This window comes from Schistocerca gregaria, chromosome 7 (genome assembly GCF_023897955.1).
Source record: "Schistocerca gregaria isolate iqSchGreg1 chromosome 7, iqSchGreg1.2, whole genome shotgun sequence".
In the NCBI taxonomy this organism is placed as follows: Eukaryota; Metazoa; Arthropoda; class Insecta; order Orthoptera; family Acrididae; genus Schistocerca; species Schistocerca gregaria.
The window spans coordinates 418,592,491-418,610,970 of NC_064926.1; the positions used below are offsets into that span (position 1 = coordinate 418,592,491).

The following is an 18,480-nucleotide window of genomic DNA, read 5'->3' on the forward strand; positions in this document are numbered from 1 at the left end:
ATTATATTTGCAGAAAGCAGGACTGCAATGGGTATATACAGTGTATGACAAGATAATGGCTGTTAGTACTTGCTAGGAGCAAGAGCGTACAAGGGAGTCAGAGTGGACAGAGCTACAAGGCAATGGTTTACTGCTGAACATCCTACACAACATTACATTAGCAACTATTTGGCTTCCTGTGACAATAACAGGGACTACAGCCCTAAACCCAACACATCATCCACGGTATCTGCTCGTCAGTCCTTGTGGAGTCTTAACAGCAAAGGACCTAACCTATTACCTGAATGATATTCTTGACTGCACCATAAGGAATTCTCTCAACAAAGCTAAAAGCAGCACATATAGCCACAGCAGCACAGAAAAATTGTTCTCGTCATTTGTACTGCTTACGTCAACTATTAGCATGAACTAACCATCCTCCTGATACCCCAACCCATTACTTGCCAGCACGATGGGTCAGCCATCAGGTGTAACGTAAGTGTGGTGCACCAAAAGACACTAGGCTGTGGATGGTGACTGAATTAGAATAGGAGACAAATTGTACATAATAGGTGTATGAAACTAGAAATCTAAAAAAGTAAATGTAACTGAATGATGTAAATATATTATTTTGTCTAAAACTGACATGGTGAGACCGTGGCTGTGTAGAATTAATGTAGGTTAATTACTACAAAGAAGAAAACAGCAACCAGCCACTATTAATACTGCTATTTATTTAGGCAAATAGCGCCGTTACCGGTTTCAAACCTGCAAGTTCACTATCAGATGGCTGTTCACATGATTTTTCAAGATACATCTTGAAAAGATAAATCTTGAAAAATCATGTGAACAGCCGTCTGATGATGAACTTGCCAGTTTGAAACCAGTAACGGCCCCATTTACCTAAATAAATAGCAGTATTAATAGATGTAAATATAGTAAGATCACAGCAGCAGATTGGAATTCAAAGGACTGAATTCATGGACATGGGGAGGAATTGTCAATGGCATCAGCTTGAGCAGACCACGACAGGTGGGCAAGTGGGTGGCCCATTCTGAAATTACAGTGGCAGGCATTGCAACAATGTTACTCACTCCACAAAATGCCTTACAGAAGGACAGCTTACTCCATACACAATGCCTGGGGCAGCACTTTCTCAGGTGTAAGAGACCAGAAGTAGGGTTTTTCGCCACAACACCACCCACACAAGTATATCTGAGCCTCCAATCCAACCACGGAGCATTTGCACTCATCTCTTGTCGCCTGACATTAGATCTGTCCTGTCCTAATGTCAGACTGTGCTTCCAATGTGGCTTACACACATGCTATGCTGTGTTTCAGCTCAAACCCTGAATTGGTTCCAGTTCATCACTAACACAATCTAAGCACCAGGCAGTTACCTCCTCCATCCACATTGGCTAGTAGAAGCAGTCATGGGTCTGCCAGCACTAGCTAGCATGATTCTCTTGAGTACTGAACTTGGTCCACTCCAGTGCATCTGATCACAGTGCAACAATTCCATCATCCCTGGAGTTCCTTGGTTTATCGCAGGCCACGCTGAGCATGGCTTGCCACCTCATAGCCCCTGCTGTCAGCACTCACTATTGGCTGCTCCCAATGGTAGCCTGTGCTGGTCCCACCTACTCAGCATGGCCAACCCAGCCAGCTGCTGGCAGTGATACCAATGACACATTTGGACATCTCAGAGATTCCTGACTGGTCACTGCATTACTTTGCTGTGTAGATTTAGCTGCCAATATAAGCTAATTATCATTTGGAATCATTCTCTGGCTCTGCCATCACCAGGGACTCAGTCTTATCCAGTCCCTGAGGTCACTCATACTAGACATTCTGACAGCTAGAAGGCCTTACTGCTATCCTCAAGTGACTATGTAGTGGTCAGCAACCCTGAACGACACAGAGTAATCTTCATGTGCTAATATTAATCTCAATCTACATGATGGTTTCATACTAAGCTTCTTTGGACTTCGACTATTTCGGGCAAGGATTCTGCCTTTTGTTGCTGTGATGGAGACTACTTGGATGCAGGTGAACAGCTTTCTAAATCCACCTTTCTGGTTAGGAGTTAGTTGTCTCTGCTATTTGGCCATGACCTCAGTGGGAATTTGATTGGAAGCAGCTGGAGGCTCAACAGCATGGACATTGTTATACAGACTCTGAATGTGGCTCTCCAGCAGGGATACAACTTCCTAAAATCCTGCCCCGAAATGAGATCCATCCTTCATGAAATCCTCCCCACTCCACCAAGAGTGTCTTTCCGCCGTCCACCTAACCTTCGTAACCTCTTGGTTCATCCCTATGAAATACCCAAACCACCTTCCCTACCCTCTGGCTCCTACCCTTGCAACCGCCCCAGTGTAAAACCTGTCCTATGAACCCTCCCACCACCACCTACTCCAGTCCTGTAACCTGGAAGGTGTACACGATCAAAGGCAGAGCCACGTGTGAAAGCACCCACGTGACTTACTAACTGACCTGCCTACACTGTGACGCTTTCTATGTGGGAATGACCAGCAACAAACTGTCCATTTGCATGAATGGACACAGGCAGACAGAGTTTGTTGGTAATGAGGATCACCCTGTGGCTAAACATGCCTTGGTGCACGGCCAGCACATCTTGGCACAGTGTTACACCGTCCGAGTTATCTGGATACTTCCCACCAACACCAACCTATCCGAACTCCGGAGATGGGAACTTGCCCTTCAATATATCCTCTCTTCTCGTTATCCACCAGGCCTCAATCTCCGCTAATTTCAAGTTGCCGGCACCCATACCTTACCTGTCATTCAACATCATCTTTGCCTCCACACTTCCGCCTTGACTTACATCTCTGCCCATACTCTTTGCCTTTAAATATGTCTGCTTGTGTCTGTGTGTGTATGGATGGATGTGTGTGTGTGTGTGTGTGTGTGTGTGTGTGTGTGTGTGTGTGTGCGCACGCGAGTATATACCTATCCTTTTTTCCCCCCTAAGGTAAGTCTTTCCGCTCCCGGGATTGGAATGACTCCTTACCCTCTCCCTTAAAACCCACATCCTTTCATCTTTCCTTTTCCTTCCCTCTTTCCTGACGAAGCAGCCGCCGGTTGCGAAAGCTCGAAATTCTGTGTGTGTGTTTGTGTGTTTTATTCATTGTGCCTATCTACCGGCACTTTCCCGCTTGGTAAGTCTTGGAATCTTTGTTTTTAATATATACATATATTTAGAAACTTCCACATGGGAAAAATATATTAAAAACAAAGATTCCAAGACTTACCAAGCGGGAAAGCGCCGGCAGACAGGCACATGAACAAAACACACAAACACACACACAGAATTACTAGCTTTCGCAACCGATGGTTGCTTCTTCAGGAAGGAGAGGGAAAGACGAAAGGATGTGGGTTTTAAGGGAGAGGGTAAGGAGTCATTCCAATCCCGGGAGCGGAAAGACTTCCCTTAGGGGAAAAAAAGGACAGGTGTACACTCGCGCACACACACACACACACACACACACACACACACACACACACACACAGACACACACACATATCCATCCGCACATACACAGACACAAGCAGACATATGTCTGCTTGTGTCTGTGTGTGTATGGATCCTTTCGTCTTTCCCTCTCCTTCCTGGAGAAGCAACCATCGGTTGCGAAAGCTAGTAATTCTGTGTGTGTGTTTGTGTGTTTTGTTCATGTGCCTGTCTGCCGGCGCTTTCCCGCTTGGTAAGTCTTGGAATCTTTGTTTTTAATATATACATATATTTACATGTACATGAACTTGTGACAATATCTATTGCCTCTGGTTGCACACCCAGTGCCATCTTTTATTACAGCTTTTCTCAGAGCAGCAGCAATGGAAGATCAGGGTTACATTCTTTTGTGTCTTAGTATACAGAATTCTCTCTGTCACTTCAGTTTCTTGGTTTTTATTTTTTTCTAAAACATATTGCAATTCCTGTTCCAGTCAGGATGATTTGCATGTACAGTTCGTATAGAAGTGTGGCACTGAACGCAACAACGCTACATCACATCTGTTCCCGCATTTGCTGCATGTTGCCTTCTATTTTACCAAACTGGGGTGTGACAATATCTTTGATACTTAAGCACTGCACTGCATAGGGTGCACAAGGTCTGGTGGTTGATTCGACAACCTGGTGAAAAATCATAGGAACATGCGATTCTTGAGACCCTTACAATGGCTGGAATCATTGAGTGAGGAGTTATTGGACATGGCAAAAGGGTTGATTTGGTAATTGTTCAGGGGGGGGGGGGGGGGGGCAGCTAAATGCTCACCATTGTGTGACAGGAATAGTAAGCCCTTTGCTCACACCCTTCATGATTAGGGAACCAAACGGCACATTGCTGCAGGATAATTCAAGACCCCAAACTGCACTTTACAACAAAAATGCCTTAACAAATGTACCAACCTTTGACTGAACATTGTGGTCACCCGATTTGTCATCCATAGAGCATCTCTGGGAAGTAATGGGAAACGTATAGTTTCATACTAGACTACAGCTAGCAATCATAAAGAACTGACAAAGCACATGTTTAAGGCAAGGCAAGAAATTACTCAAGGCAACATTTGCAACATGCCTGCTTCCATTCCACAATGGACACAAGAATGTGTTTGTGGTTGCAGGTGTCACACCTCGTATTGATGTCAATAATGGAACTCAGTTACAAATATAATAAAAGTTTAATCATTTAATATCCATTATGTGATGAAAATCTCTACTAAGTATGATAAATAATGGAGTTGTGCTTTATGATACAAAACTTTCCATTTTGTCAGTACACATTCTGCGGAAGTTCTGAAGAGAAATGACAAGCCCAATAATTCAAATTCTAATGTTTACTATTTTTGTATTGATGACTCCTGATGGCTGTCTTTACTGGCATTATGTATCCCACTGGTTTGGGACTAATTGTACCTTAGCTATCATTTCTTAATTGTGCGTTACTACTCATACACACAAATTCTGAAGATAGGTAAGGGCTTATTCAATAAACCACAGATATTGAAAAAGTAAATTAGAAATGTGGAAGAAATAATGAATACCTATCAAGTCAACATCATTCCATGACGGACATGTACAGAAACAAGAAATGTGACATAAGAATTCCAAGAAAGCTTCAAGCTATTGCTGCAAAATCCTCCTGCTCTTGCCATCCAATGAAAAATTCAAGAAACAGCAATTACTGTATATGAAAGTGGCAATGGATGATGAGCATGTATAGTGAATCAAATATTTGTTTTTGAAAATCAACAGCAAAACTAGTGACCAACAGGACAAGATATCAAATTGACAAGTTTAAGGTTTATTTTTTGTGCTACAGTAACAATACATTTTAGATAACCACTTACCATCAACACTAATAAAAATTCCAATAATTGTATAGTTCAACACATATGAATCTAACACAGCCAAAAATTTAAGTATCATAATACTTGCTACATTAACAAATTATCATTTATATTTCTATTGACTTACAGTTCTTTCTAACAATCCCTCGTAGTTCCTTTACAAGGAAATTTAATGTAGTTACTGGATTGAATAGAGCAAATGGTTCATTCTCTACAGCCTGACTATGAGGTATTGCAGACTGGAAGTCACGAGATCCACTGGCCACCGAAGACCTGCACATTTCACATCAGATTGATACAGAACAACTGCAAAAGGAGAAAAAGAAGAGGACTGTAGGTATGCACACATCTCTCTCCTTCTCTCTCTTTTTAAGGGTCTAAAGATATGTAATAGCACACTAAATAAATAACAGTCTTCAATTCCACTCCACAAGTCAAATATCTTACACCAATTCACCAATTCCTTCTATCTGTGCTCACAAGAACAAGCAAGGCACGTTCTAACTGCTCAAGAAATCTGATATATGAGAGAACATGAAACACTGACATTAAAATAAAGGACTGTTGAGTGATGGACACCACTTATTCAACGTAACTGAATGCCATACAAAAAGTGTGTGCCACTATCCACAATAAGTTGTCTATGTAATTGCGAAAGCGTTACGGAGATGATAGATAAACTCCAGTGGAAGACTCTGCAGGAGAGACGCTCAGTAGCTCGGTACGGGCTTTTGTTAAAGTTTCGAGAACATACCTTCACCGAAGAGTCAAGCAGTATATTGCTCCCTCCTACGTATATCTCGCGAAGAGACCATGAGGATAAAATCAGAGAGATTAGAGCCCACACAGAAGCATACCGACAATCCTTCTTTCCACGTACAATACGAGACTGGAATAGAAGGGAGAACCGATAGAGGTACTCAGGGTACCCTCCGCCACACACCGTCAGGTGGCTTGCGGAGTACGGATGTAGATGTAGATGTAGATATGTGGCTGTATTTTATTCTAAATCAAAAAAGGGACAGAATAGATGAAAATGCTGAGGAAACAGACTGCTGCACTCTCATTTCAAAAGAGAACATGTAAATGACACAAGGCAAAAATTAGTAGGGATTCTTGCATCTGTAAAAAGATCGATGCGCAAAGCTTACAACCATTACCACCACATACCTTAACAATGGATCTAGTTCAGAACCCAAATGGCTCTGAGCACTATGGGACCTAACATCTGAGGTCATCAGTCCCCTATTACTTTGAACTACTTAAACCTAACTAACCTAAGGACAGCACACAATTCCATGCCCGAGGTCGGATTCGAACCTGCGACCGTAGCAGTCGCACGGTTCCAGACTGAAATGCCTAGAACCGCTCGGCCACAGCAGCCGGCCTTCAGAACCCAAGAAAATTCTGGTCCTGCATAAAATCGTTAACTGAGCTGAAAGCTTCTACTCAGTTACTCATTGACAAATCTGGTGTGGCAACAGAAGGTAACAAAAGGAAAGCTAAGGTTTTATATTCCACATTTAAGAAGTTCACACAGGAGGGAATCCCAATTTGGTTTTATAAAGTGAACTCTATGGCAATGGTTCCTTACTTAGCTTGCATTTACTAAAGATCTCTCATTCAGCACAAAATCCCAAGCAATTGGAAAAAAAGCATAGGTGACTCCTGTGTATAAGAAGGGCAAAAGAACTAACAAGCAAAATTACAGACCAAAATCTTTAACATCATTTTGCTGCTGAATTCTTTCACTAATTCTCAGTTCAAATACAATAAAGTTCCTAGAGACTGAAAAGCTACTTTTCACAAATCAATGCAGTATCAGAAAGCATTGCCTGTGTGAAACTCAGCTTGCCCTTTTCTCACATGATCTCTTGCAAAATGTGGATAAAGGGCAATAGGCGATTTCATATACCTAGATTTCCTAAAAGTATTTGATATGGTGCCTCTTTACAGACTGTTAACAAAGGCACGAGCACATGGAATAGATTTCTAGATATGTGAATGGCTCGAAGAGTTCTGAAGTAATAGGATCCAGTACATTGTTTTTGACAGCAAGTGTTCATCAGAGACAAAGGCTCACGGGCTTACCCTACAGAAGTGTGAAAGGACTGGATTATTCTGTGGTGTATGGGAAGGAGTCACCATTGAGCCATTGTAGGAGAATACGTGATGACTTAGACAAATTTTCTAATTATTGAGATGAATGGCAGCTAGCTCTATATGCAGAAAAATGTAAGTTAATGCAGATGAGTAGAAGAAAAGATCCCACAGCATTGGTGGTGTGCTACTCAACAATGTTATATATATAATGAAAATCAATATAAAATGGAATGAGCATGTAAGGATTGTAGTGGGGAATGTGAATGGTCATCTTCAGTTTACTGGGAAAATTTTAAGAAAGTGTGGGTCACATGTAACGGAGACCGTATATAGAGCACTAATGTGACCCATTCTTGGGTACTGCAAGAGTATTTGAGATTCCCAGCAGGTTGGACTAAAGGAAGACACTGAAACAATTCAGAGGTGAGCTGCTAGATTTGTTACTTGTAGGTTCGATCAACAGGGAAGTAGTATGGAGATGCTTTGAAAATATAAATGGGAATCCGTGGAGGGAAGGCAACATCCTATCAGAGCAATAATATTGGAAAAAAATTAAAAATTGACATTTGGAGCTGACTGTAGTAGATACTAACGCAACCAACATACATTTCGTGTAGGGACCATGAACATGCAATACAAGAAATTAGGGCTCATATGGAGGCATATAGACAGTCATTTTTTCCTTCTTTTACATGCAAATGCCCCCCCCCCCCCTCCATGAACCATAGACCTTGCTGTTGGTGGGGAGGCTTGCGTGCCTCAGCAATACAGATAGCCGTACCGTAGGTGCAACCACAATGGAGGGGTATCTGTTGAGAGGCCAGACAAACGTATGGTTCCTGAAGAGGGGCAGCAGCCTTTTCAGTAGTTGCAGGGGCAACAGTCTGGATGATTGACTAATCTGGCCTTGTAACACCAACCAAAACAGCCTTGCTGTACTCGTACTGCAAACGGCTGAACGCAAGGGGAAACTACTGCCATAATTTTTCCCGAGGGCATGCAGCTTTACTATATGGTTAACTGATGATGGCGTCCTCTTGTGTAAAGTATTCCGGAGGTAAAATAGTCCCCCATTCGGATCTCTGGGCGGAGACTACTCAAGAGGACATCGTTATCAGGAGAAAGAAAACTGGCGTTCTACAGATCGGAGCGTGGAATGTCAGATCCCTTAATCGGGCAGGTAGGTTAGAAAATTTGAAAAGGGAAATGGATAGGTTAAAGCTAGATATAGTGGGAATTAGCGAAGTTCGGTGGCAGAAGGAACAAGACTTCTGGTCAGGTGAATACAGGGATATAAATACAAAATCAAATAGGGGTAATTCAGGAGTAGGTCTAATAATGAATAAAAAATATAGGAGTGCAGGTAAGTTACTACAAACAGCATAGTGAACACCTTATTGTGGCCAAGATAGACACGAAGCCCATGCCTACTACAGTAGTACAAATTTATATGCCAAATAGCTCTGGAGATGACGAAGAAATTCATGAAATGTATGATGAGATAAAAGAAATTATTCAGATAGTGAAGGGAGACAAAAATTTAATAGTCATGGGCGACTGGAATTTGATAGTAGGAAAAGGAAGAGGAGGAAACGTAGTAGGTGACTATGGACTCGGGGTAAGAAATAAAGAGGAAGCCACCTAGTAGAATTTTGCACAGAGTATAACTTAACCATAGCTAACACTAGGTTCAAGAATCATAAAAGAAGGTTGTATACATGGAAGAAACCTGGAGATACTGACTAAAAGGTTTCAGATAGATTATATAATGGTAAGACAGAGATTTAGGAACCAAGTTTTAAATTGTAAGACATTTCCAAGGGCAGATGTGGACTCTGACCACAATCTATTGGTTATGAATTGTAAATTAAAACTGAAGATACTGCAAAAAGGTGGGAATTTAAGGAGATGGGACCTGGATAAACTGACTAAACCAGAGGTTGCATAGAGTTACAGGGAGAGTACAGGGGAACAATTGACAAGAATGGGGGAAAGAAATACAGTAGAAGAAGAAAGGGTAGCTTTGAGAGATGAAGTAGTGAAGGCAGCAGAGGATCAAGTGGGTAAAAAGACGAGGGGTAGTAGAAATCCTTGGGTAACAGAAGAAATATTGAATTTAATTGATAAAAGGAGGAAATATAAAAATGCTGTAAATGAAGCAGTCAAAAAGGAATACAAACTTCTCAAAAATGAGATCGACAGTAAGTGCAAAATGGCTAAGCAGGGATGGTTAGAGGACAAATGTAAGCATGTAGAGGCTTATTTCACTAGGGGTAAGATAGATACTGCCTACAGGAAAATTAAAGAGACCTTTGGAGAAAATAGAACTACTTGTATGAATATCAAGAGCTCAGATGGAAACCCAGTTCTAAGCAAAGAAGGGAAAGCAGAAAGGTGGGAGGAGTATATAGAGGGTCTATACAAGGGCGATGTACTTCAGGGCAATATTATGGAAATGGAAGAGGATGTAGATGAAGATGAAATGGGTGATATGATACTGCATAAAGAGTTTGACAGAGCACTGAAAGACCTAAGTCGAAACAAGACCCCAGGAGTAGACAACATTCCATCAGAACTACTGAGAGGCTTGGGAGAGCCAGTACTGACAAAACTCTACCATATAGTGAGCAAGATGTATGAAACAGGCGAAATACCCTCAGACTTCAAGAAGAGTATAAGAATTCCAATCCCAAAGAAAGCAGGTGTTGACAGATGTGAAAATTACCGAACTATCAGTTTAACAAGCCACAGCTTCAAAATACTAACACGAATTCTTTACAGACAAATGGAAAAACAGGTAGAAGCTGACCTTGGGGAAGATCAATTTGGATTCCGTAGAAATGTTGGAACGCATGAGGCAATACTGACCCTACGAGTTATCTTAGAAGCTAGATTAAGAAAAGACAAACCTGCATTTGTAGACTTAGAGAAAGCTTTTGACAATGTTGACTGGAATACTCTCTTTCAAGTTCTGAAGGTGGCAGGGGTAAAATACAAGGAGCGAAAGTCTATTTACAATTTGTACAGAAACCAGATGGCAGTTGTAAGAGTCGACGGACATGAAAGAGAAGCAGTAGTTGGGAAGGGAGTAAGACAGGGGTGTAGCCTCTCCCCTATGTTATTCAATCTGTATACTGAGCAAGCAGTAAAGGAAACAAAAGAAGTAGGTATCAAAATCCATGGAGAAGAAACAAAAGCTTTAAGGTTCGCCGATGACATTGTATTCTGTCAGAGACAGCAAAGAACTTGGAAGAGCAGTTGAACGGAATGGACCGTGTCTTGAAAGGAGGATATAAGACGAACATCAACAAAAACAAAACGAGGATAATGGAATGTAGTCAAATTAATTCGGGTGATGCTGAGGGAATTAGGTTAGGAAATGAGACACTTAAAGTAGTAAAGGAGTTTTGCTATTTGGGGAGCAAGATAACTGACGATGGTCTAAGCAGAGAGGATATAAAATGTAGACTGGCAATGGCAAGGAAAACGTTTCTGAAAAAGAGGAATTTGTTAAAGTTGAGTATAGATTTAAGTGTCAGGAAGTCATTACTGAAAGTAGTTGTATGGAGTGTAGCCATGTATACAAGTGAAACATGGATGATAAATAGTTTTGATAAGAAGAAAATAGAAGCTTTCGAAACATGGTGCTATAGAAGAATGCTAAAAATTAGATGGGTAGATCACATAACTAATGAGGAGGTATTGAATAGAATTGTAGAGAAGAGGGGTTTGTGGCACAAGTTGACTAAAAGAAGGAATCGGTTGGTAGGACATGTTATGAGGCATCAAGGGATCACCAATTTAGTACTGGAGGGCAGCGTGGAGAGTAAAAATCGTAGAGGGAGACCAAGAGATGAATAAACGAAGCAGGTTCAGAAGTATGTAGGCTGCAGTACCTACTGGGAGATGAAGCAGCTTGCACAGGATAGAGTAGCATGGAGAGCTGCATCAAACCAGCCCCGAGACTGAAGACCACAACAACAACAACAACAACAACAACAACAACATACAAATGAAATAGGAAAGGAAATGACTAGTAGTGGTACAACGTACCCTCTGCCATACACTGTGTGGTGGCTTGCAGACTTTGTATCTAGATGTAGATAGAACAGTAGAAAGACAGTTGGGGTGACTGGGTTATGTTGAAAGAATGGAAGACAACAGATGGCCAAAGACAGGAGTTTCATGTCAACCTCCTAGAATAAAAAGAAAATCACAAAAAGGGTAGCTAAGGAGTGATGGAGAGCAGAGGAATAGAAAAGCCTGAGGAAGAATTATGAGATCAAGGTATTTGGTGACACAGATGAGGTGACAGGTCAGCACCTCCGGGACAAGCAAGGAAACTCAACAATCAGAGATAGTATTTTCAGAATACAGAAGTGTGTTATGAGAATTATATTTTGAATATTTATGAAGATTTCAAGAGCTTAACTTTAGTACAGATGTAATTCTGATACATAGGTACATACATTTTCCATAAGCTACCACAGAGCATAATATATACTACGCATAATATGGAGGAGTTTAAGACTGAATAAAAGGCCTTTGTTGAGTAACTCAATTTATTTGATTAAATATTACCTTTACAGTAACCCTTAAAATTTATGTTTTACACTATTTAGCAATTAATCATAGCACCTTAATACAATAATGTTTTGTAATGTTAAGTCATTTCACTTTATTGCATGGTTAAAAACATGTCCATCTTTGACTTCTTCCCACATCCTGTAGGCCCTTCTCTTTAAGATCTATGGAATATGACTAATGAATTGCAAAGTACAGTTCTCTTAGTTACAGCAATTTTCCAAGCAGTTCAGAACAAATCATGCAAAGAGTAAAGTATTGACTTGCTCTACAGTTCAAGTACTGAATGGGTGAACAGCAAATAAACAAGATTAAAAACACTGCACACACACACACACACACACACACACACACACACACACACACACAGAGCTAAACCTGTCACTGCGACCAGGAGAGGACTGTAGCACTGAGTCAAAGCAGCAACTGAAACTGGACATTGTCAGTAAATCTCCTTATTAGCTCTATTTTCTTGTTGTGGTCATTTCGTGATGTGTATGTGAGAGAAACTAATATGTAGCTTGACTCTTCTGGGAATATACTCTCACAGAATTTCAATAGCAAACCTCTCCATCATACACAATGTCTCTCTTGCAGCATCTGCCACTTGAGTTTGTTGAGTATTTCTGTAATGCTCTCATGCTGACAAAATGAGCCCACGATGAAACATGCCATTCTTTGTTGTATCCTGTCTACTTCTTCTGTCAATACAACTTTGTTTGGGTACCAGACAGATGAGGACTACTCAAGAATTGGTTGAACAAGTGTTTTGTACACCCTTCTTTTGTGGATAAATTGCATTTCCTCAAGATTCATCCTACGAATCTCAGCCAGTATCTGATTTTCCTATAATTTGTTTTATGTGGTCATCCCACTTTAGATCACTACAGATGGTTACCACTAAGTATTTTACACTAGTTTGTGTTTCAGTGTTATCACCAATAGTATACCTGTACAGCAGTGGACTTGTTCTTTTATTTATGCACAAAATGTTAATTTATTTATGTTCAGGGTCAATACCAGCCCTTGTACCATTCATCAATCATTTACAGGCCTTCCTGTAGTTGTCTGCAGTTTCTTAGTGCTGCTACCTTCTTGAGCAGAAATTACTGCATTAAGGGAGATTTAGATGAAATAATACTAGCAACTTCACACATAAATGCGAGTTTTGTCAAGGTCCTATGACTAGCACTGAGTTAACACTGTTGTGAGCTGTGAGAACACTGTGTTACCAAGCTGCTGCTAACTGAAATGAAATCTCATATGAGTGCAGTGCCTGTTGATGCATTTGTGAGATGAGGAAATACTAGATACAGCCTACACCTGAATAGAAGAGGAAAAGAAAGGACGGCTGATCTTCTAGCGGAAAATGTATGAAGAGCCACCATCATACAATGCAAGATCCCTATTGTTACTGGTGACAGAGTGTTACCTTTTTTTAGAATCAGGATTCAGGCACCCTGCACCCTGTTTCAAAAGAAGTCAAGATAACAGAAGAGCTTCTTGTCGGGTTGAAAAACTTACAGAGCTTGGGAAAGACATACATACTGCTCCTTCTGAGTGTCACATAACCAAAGGGTTAGATAAGTTACACATAGAAGATTACTCTCTAGCATCTTATTCTTGCAGAACTAATATTGGAAAAAGAAGAGTTGTTAAATATATAAATATATTAAGACAAAACACAAGTTCAGTAACTATGAGACAAGTAGATTTTGTAGTGATCAGCACACAGAAATGCGTGTCTGCTAATATCGTAAAATAGTTCACTTTTAATTGTAAGCGTATATAGACACCCCCCTCCGTGCGCGATCACACATACAAACGAGGAATTTGGATTCCTTACTATGCTATTTGACAGACATCAACAAGCAGTAAATAGTCTGTGACAGCTTTATTGTAGATTTTCTAAAGGAAATCAACATGAAAAATGGCCTGGAAACCTTATTTGAATTCTAGTTTTAGTTCAGTAATTAACTTTTCAACAAGGGTGGATAAAGAAAGCAGGACCCTAATTGACAATGTTTTCTTTGGTGAAGCTCAAAGAAAGAAAAAACTGTTTACCCAGTAACAAATGCTCTCTCTGATCATGATGCATGGCTAGTTAAGATAAACGAGAGAGTGCCTTTCAGTACAGATACTCATCATTCAAAATCAGTTGAAATAATTAATGACTCCAGGAGAAATGTTTTTACGAATAGTTTACAAGAGATGACCTGGGATGAAATCTATAACAATCCAAATGCTAACATAAAACTTTTCTATTCTATGATAAATTCATATCGTAATGTATGGAAAGTTCTGATGGAGAATTACACATTATTTAGGAATAAAGAAGACAACTCACCGAGAGGCAAAAGTGCTGCATTTTCGATAAGTACAGAAACAAAACGTACAGAGCTTGGCTGTGTCTCCCTACACTGTGTTCATTCGTCTGCCAGCTCTTTCCTGGCCCACGGTGAGTGTACTGGGGTAGGAAGGGGGTGTGAGGTGAGAGATGGAGAGAGCTGGGAGGCAGGGACGGGGTTGGGGGGAGGTGTCTAGTGGCTCATGGGAGAATGGGGCATCTGTGGTCTAGCTAGGAGTGCACGTAGAGGGGGCAGCTGGCAGACCTATGGAATTGCGTGCCCAGCCATCTCTCCCTTCTACCTGCACCCCTAGCTAGCCCACAAATGGCTCCCCACTCTCCCATGAGCCACTAGACGCTTCCCCCTCCCCCCCCCCCCCCAAAACCCTGTTGCCTCCCACCTTTCTCCATCCCTCGCCCATCTCACACTATTACCTCACCCCAGTTCACTCACTGTGGGCCAGGCAAGAGCTGTCATTTGACTGAGAACAGTGTAGGGAGACAGGTGTGTGTGTGTGTGTGTGTGTGTGTGTGTGTGTGTGTGTGTGTGTAGTTCTGCAGGTTTGTGTTACAAGCTTGAAAAAGGAAGTGCACTCCGAAAGGAAGCCAAGCTCTGTACTTTTTGTTTGTGTACCTATCAATGATGCAGCACTTCTGCCTTCCGGTGAGTTGTCTCTTTTATTCATAAATTCATTTCATTATCTGAAAATAGGTTTCTGCATAAACAAATCAAGGAGGACATTAAACAGCTCATAATAAAACCTTGGCTCACTAGAGGGATTAAAGTATCTTGTGAAGAACAAGTAGAGATCCTGCAGTAGTTGCATAGTACAAAAGCTACTCAAAATCAGGAAGAGAAGTTATTGTAAAGTCGAGGAACATTCACATAATGTCAGAAATCAGTGATTCCAACAATAGACATAACAATTTTAATAAACATTTTTGGAACAGCGATCAAAAAATTTTTAAAAAAATTTTCTTTTTAAAATTTAGTGTTGATTGCACCAGGTATGCTACAAGAACATAGGTGACCGGTTTCGGTCATATCACATGACCATCATCAGACCTGTAATTTAATTTAGAAAGTAATAGAAACCTTACTAGATTGACAATAAAATATGACAAAATATGATAAAATACAATAAGACTGGTTATACCCATGGCATCCTTTAAAGATGATAGGTGAAGCACTCTACTCAACTGCTGTGATGTCAACTGGTGCCAGCAAGTGACAGGCATACGCTTAAATACGAAGATGCTCCACCTACCTCTTCTCCCTCTGCCTCACATCAACCAATCAGTGTAAAACAAAACAAAAAACAAAGTACAATAATAACATAAAAATAGTTATGTATAAAATATCTCTTTACAACCATGGAACTACTTAAATATTGTATAAAATATCAATTAAAAGCTTTAAAATACCTGTACAGACGATGTATACTCTGTGTGCCCTGTATGGGCTACAGTGGTACTACCACAATGGTTTCACAGCCAATGATGTTGTGAAGGTCTTTGGCATTGTGGCATCATATCGATAAGTGAGTTGTGACTCGACTGCAGGTATACACCTATGCAAGATTCAGTCTGTCTTATATTAACTTTATTTGCCACTGGTGATATATGTAATAATGTAATGATCAGCTGCAGTGTGCTATGATATTACATACACTTTTTAAAATGTCATAGAACTGATTTATTAAAAATGGAGTCCTATTTCATAATATTTCTAGTTGGAAGTATAAAATTGTGATATAAATATTTACTTACTGCTCCAAGGTACATTTCTGCGATGGATACAACTGGGCCCTATGATTTTCTGAACAAAAGAGTACATATGTGCTCATAGAATTTCGTCAAAGAGGTCATAAAAAAACGTTTTTCACGAAAATTCAATGGTTCATTGAGAAGCACTGACGGTTCATCTCTATAATGGGCATATATCTCAATCTCCTCCAAAATATTTTATAATAAGCCTTTATTAGCATAATGAAGGACTTGCAAATTCTGTTGTGCCATCCCTTCAGCATGCTTATTAAACGTTATATGATGGCCGAAGACTGATTATAGAAAAGCTCCGGCCTGTTTGGCTAATGTATTTTTGTTTACAATCACCACATTGGATCTTGTAAACCCCTGATCTGAGAAATCTATCGTTATCATTATGTCTTAATTTATTTTCAAAGTACTGTTAGTTTCCAACGCTGTTGTTATTTCAGAATTCTTAGACAAATTACTGATCCTATCTGACATGTTCCCCATGTATGTCATTTTTGTGTATTTATGAGCTCCTATTATTGGTGTACTTTGTGTTTGTTGCATTTTATTAAACATAATGTCAACCTGACATGTATCAAAAGAATAGGTCTCCGCAATCTGTTTTAGAATAGTTGTTTCTTTTTTGATCTCATTTTCTTCAAGGTGCAATTTTAGCATCCAGTGGACCATTGACTTAAAAAATGGCTACGACTACTGATGTCATTATTAATGCTAGGTCATGTCATCCTGATAAATATAAAAAAGCATTTTATCCTTATAAGCATTTTGTCATATTTTATTGTCAATCTAGTAAGGTTTCTATTACTTTCTAAATTAAATTACAAGTCTGATGATGGTCATGTGATATGACTGAAACCAGTCACCTATGTTCTTGTAGCATACGTGGTGCAATCAAGACAGAATTTTAAAAAGAAATTTTTTTTAAGAGACTTATGACTATATGGAATGTATTGGAACGAGAGACAGGACACCCAGCCACAGAACAGGATAACATCGCTACTGAACTGAACTGAAGGGCTATAAACAGTATAAAAAATTATTAAATAAGAGATTCTTTGGCAAGCTCCATGTAATTAATGTAAAGACACTGTGCTGGCCATTATAATTAAGCATAATTATACTTATTTTCTTAATCCCATCTGATAATACTTTTTGTAGGTATGTGTATAATCTTATTTATATGGTGTAAACTTTTAATCTCTGTTACAAATGTGTGAAAAATTGTATATATTTATGTTTTTTATATACATACTTTGTAACACATTCATGCATATCCTGACGTATCCACTATCAGTACCAAAAGTAATGAAAGATGATGAATAAATAAAAACATAATGCAGACATAAATGAGTTATTGGCAGCAAATATATTTAATAATCATTTCTTAAATATAGTAAAAAGTAGAGGGACAAACAGCTCAAAAGAAAAATGACAGCAGTATATTGAAAAAGCAGCTCTCATAAAATTCAATCATATGACTGTAACGATATTGTGAAAGGGATAGTTGCTACTCACCATATAACGGAGATGCTGAGTTAAAAAAATAAAAAATAAATAAAAAACAGTGAGCTTTTGGCCAACATGGTCTTCTTTGGAAATAGGCAAAACACACACACACAATTCACACACGACCACAGGCTCTGGCTGCTGAGTCCAGACTGCAAGCCACAAATGTGTCACCAACTTCTCCTACTGAAATTAAGAAAATTATTCAGAGTGAATCACCATAAGCTCTCAACGCAAATATTGTGGAAATGGAAAGTGCTATTGACGTGCAGTTTTCACAGAATGTATTGGTAGTAAGGGGCTTGTCTTGTTACCCAATAAACATATAGCAATAATATTTAGGAAGTGTATTTTTTGTGCATACATACATTTTTTTAATGGAACAATTCCCATTGACATTAACAAACTAAACATAGGGTAAACTAGAATGTCAGTAGTGTTTGTTGCAGGACACTAGTGCGAGTCATTTACGAGATATCATATTTTGAAAAGTTCCCACACTGACACTTATTTGTGCCATTCAATGTGCGTGGTTGCTAGGTACGACATTGTTATGTTTCCTTACAGTCTGCTTGTACATTCCTTGAGTGCACTGCGACTTGCTAGTCAGTTAGTGAGTGCCAGTCCAAGCATTAGGTTGTGACGGGACGGTGGGATTTACCTATGCAGAAAAAGCCGAGATGCTCATGGTGTATGCAGAGTATAGAAAGAATACAATTCCTTCTTGTACGGCGTATGCAGAAAGGTATCCCAATAGACATAGACCATTTCAGCATTTTTTTTTATCAACCTTTTCAACTAGTCATGTG

General features: G+C 39.8%; 1 protein-coding gene across 1 annotated transcript in view; it reads right to left on the bottom strand.

The window, feature by feature from the left end:
• The window catches only part of LOC126281948 (uncharacterized), a 133,258-nt gene that overhangs the window by 99,413 nt on the left and 15,365 nt on the right, over window positions 1–18,480 (bottom strand). The window contains exon 3 of the mRNA XM_049981307.1: window positions 5,480–5,625. Coding sequence (XP_049837264.1) covers window positions 5,480–5,625 — 146 coding nt within the window. The remainder of the gene's footprint in view (window positions 1–5,479; window positions 5,626–18,480) is intronic.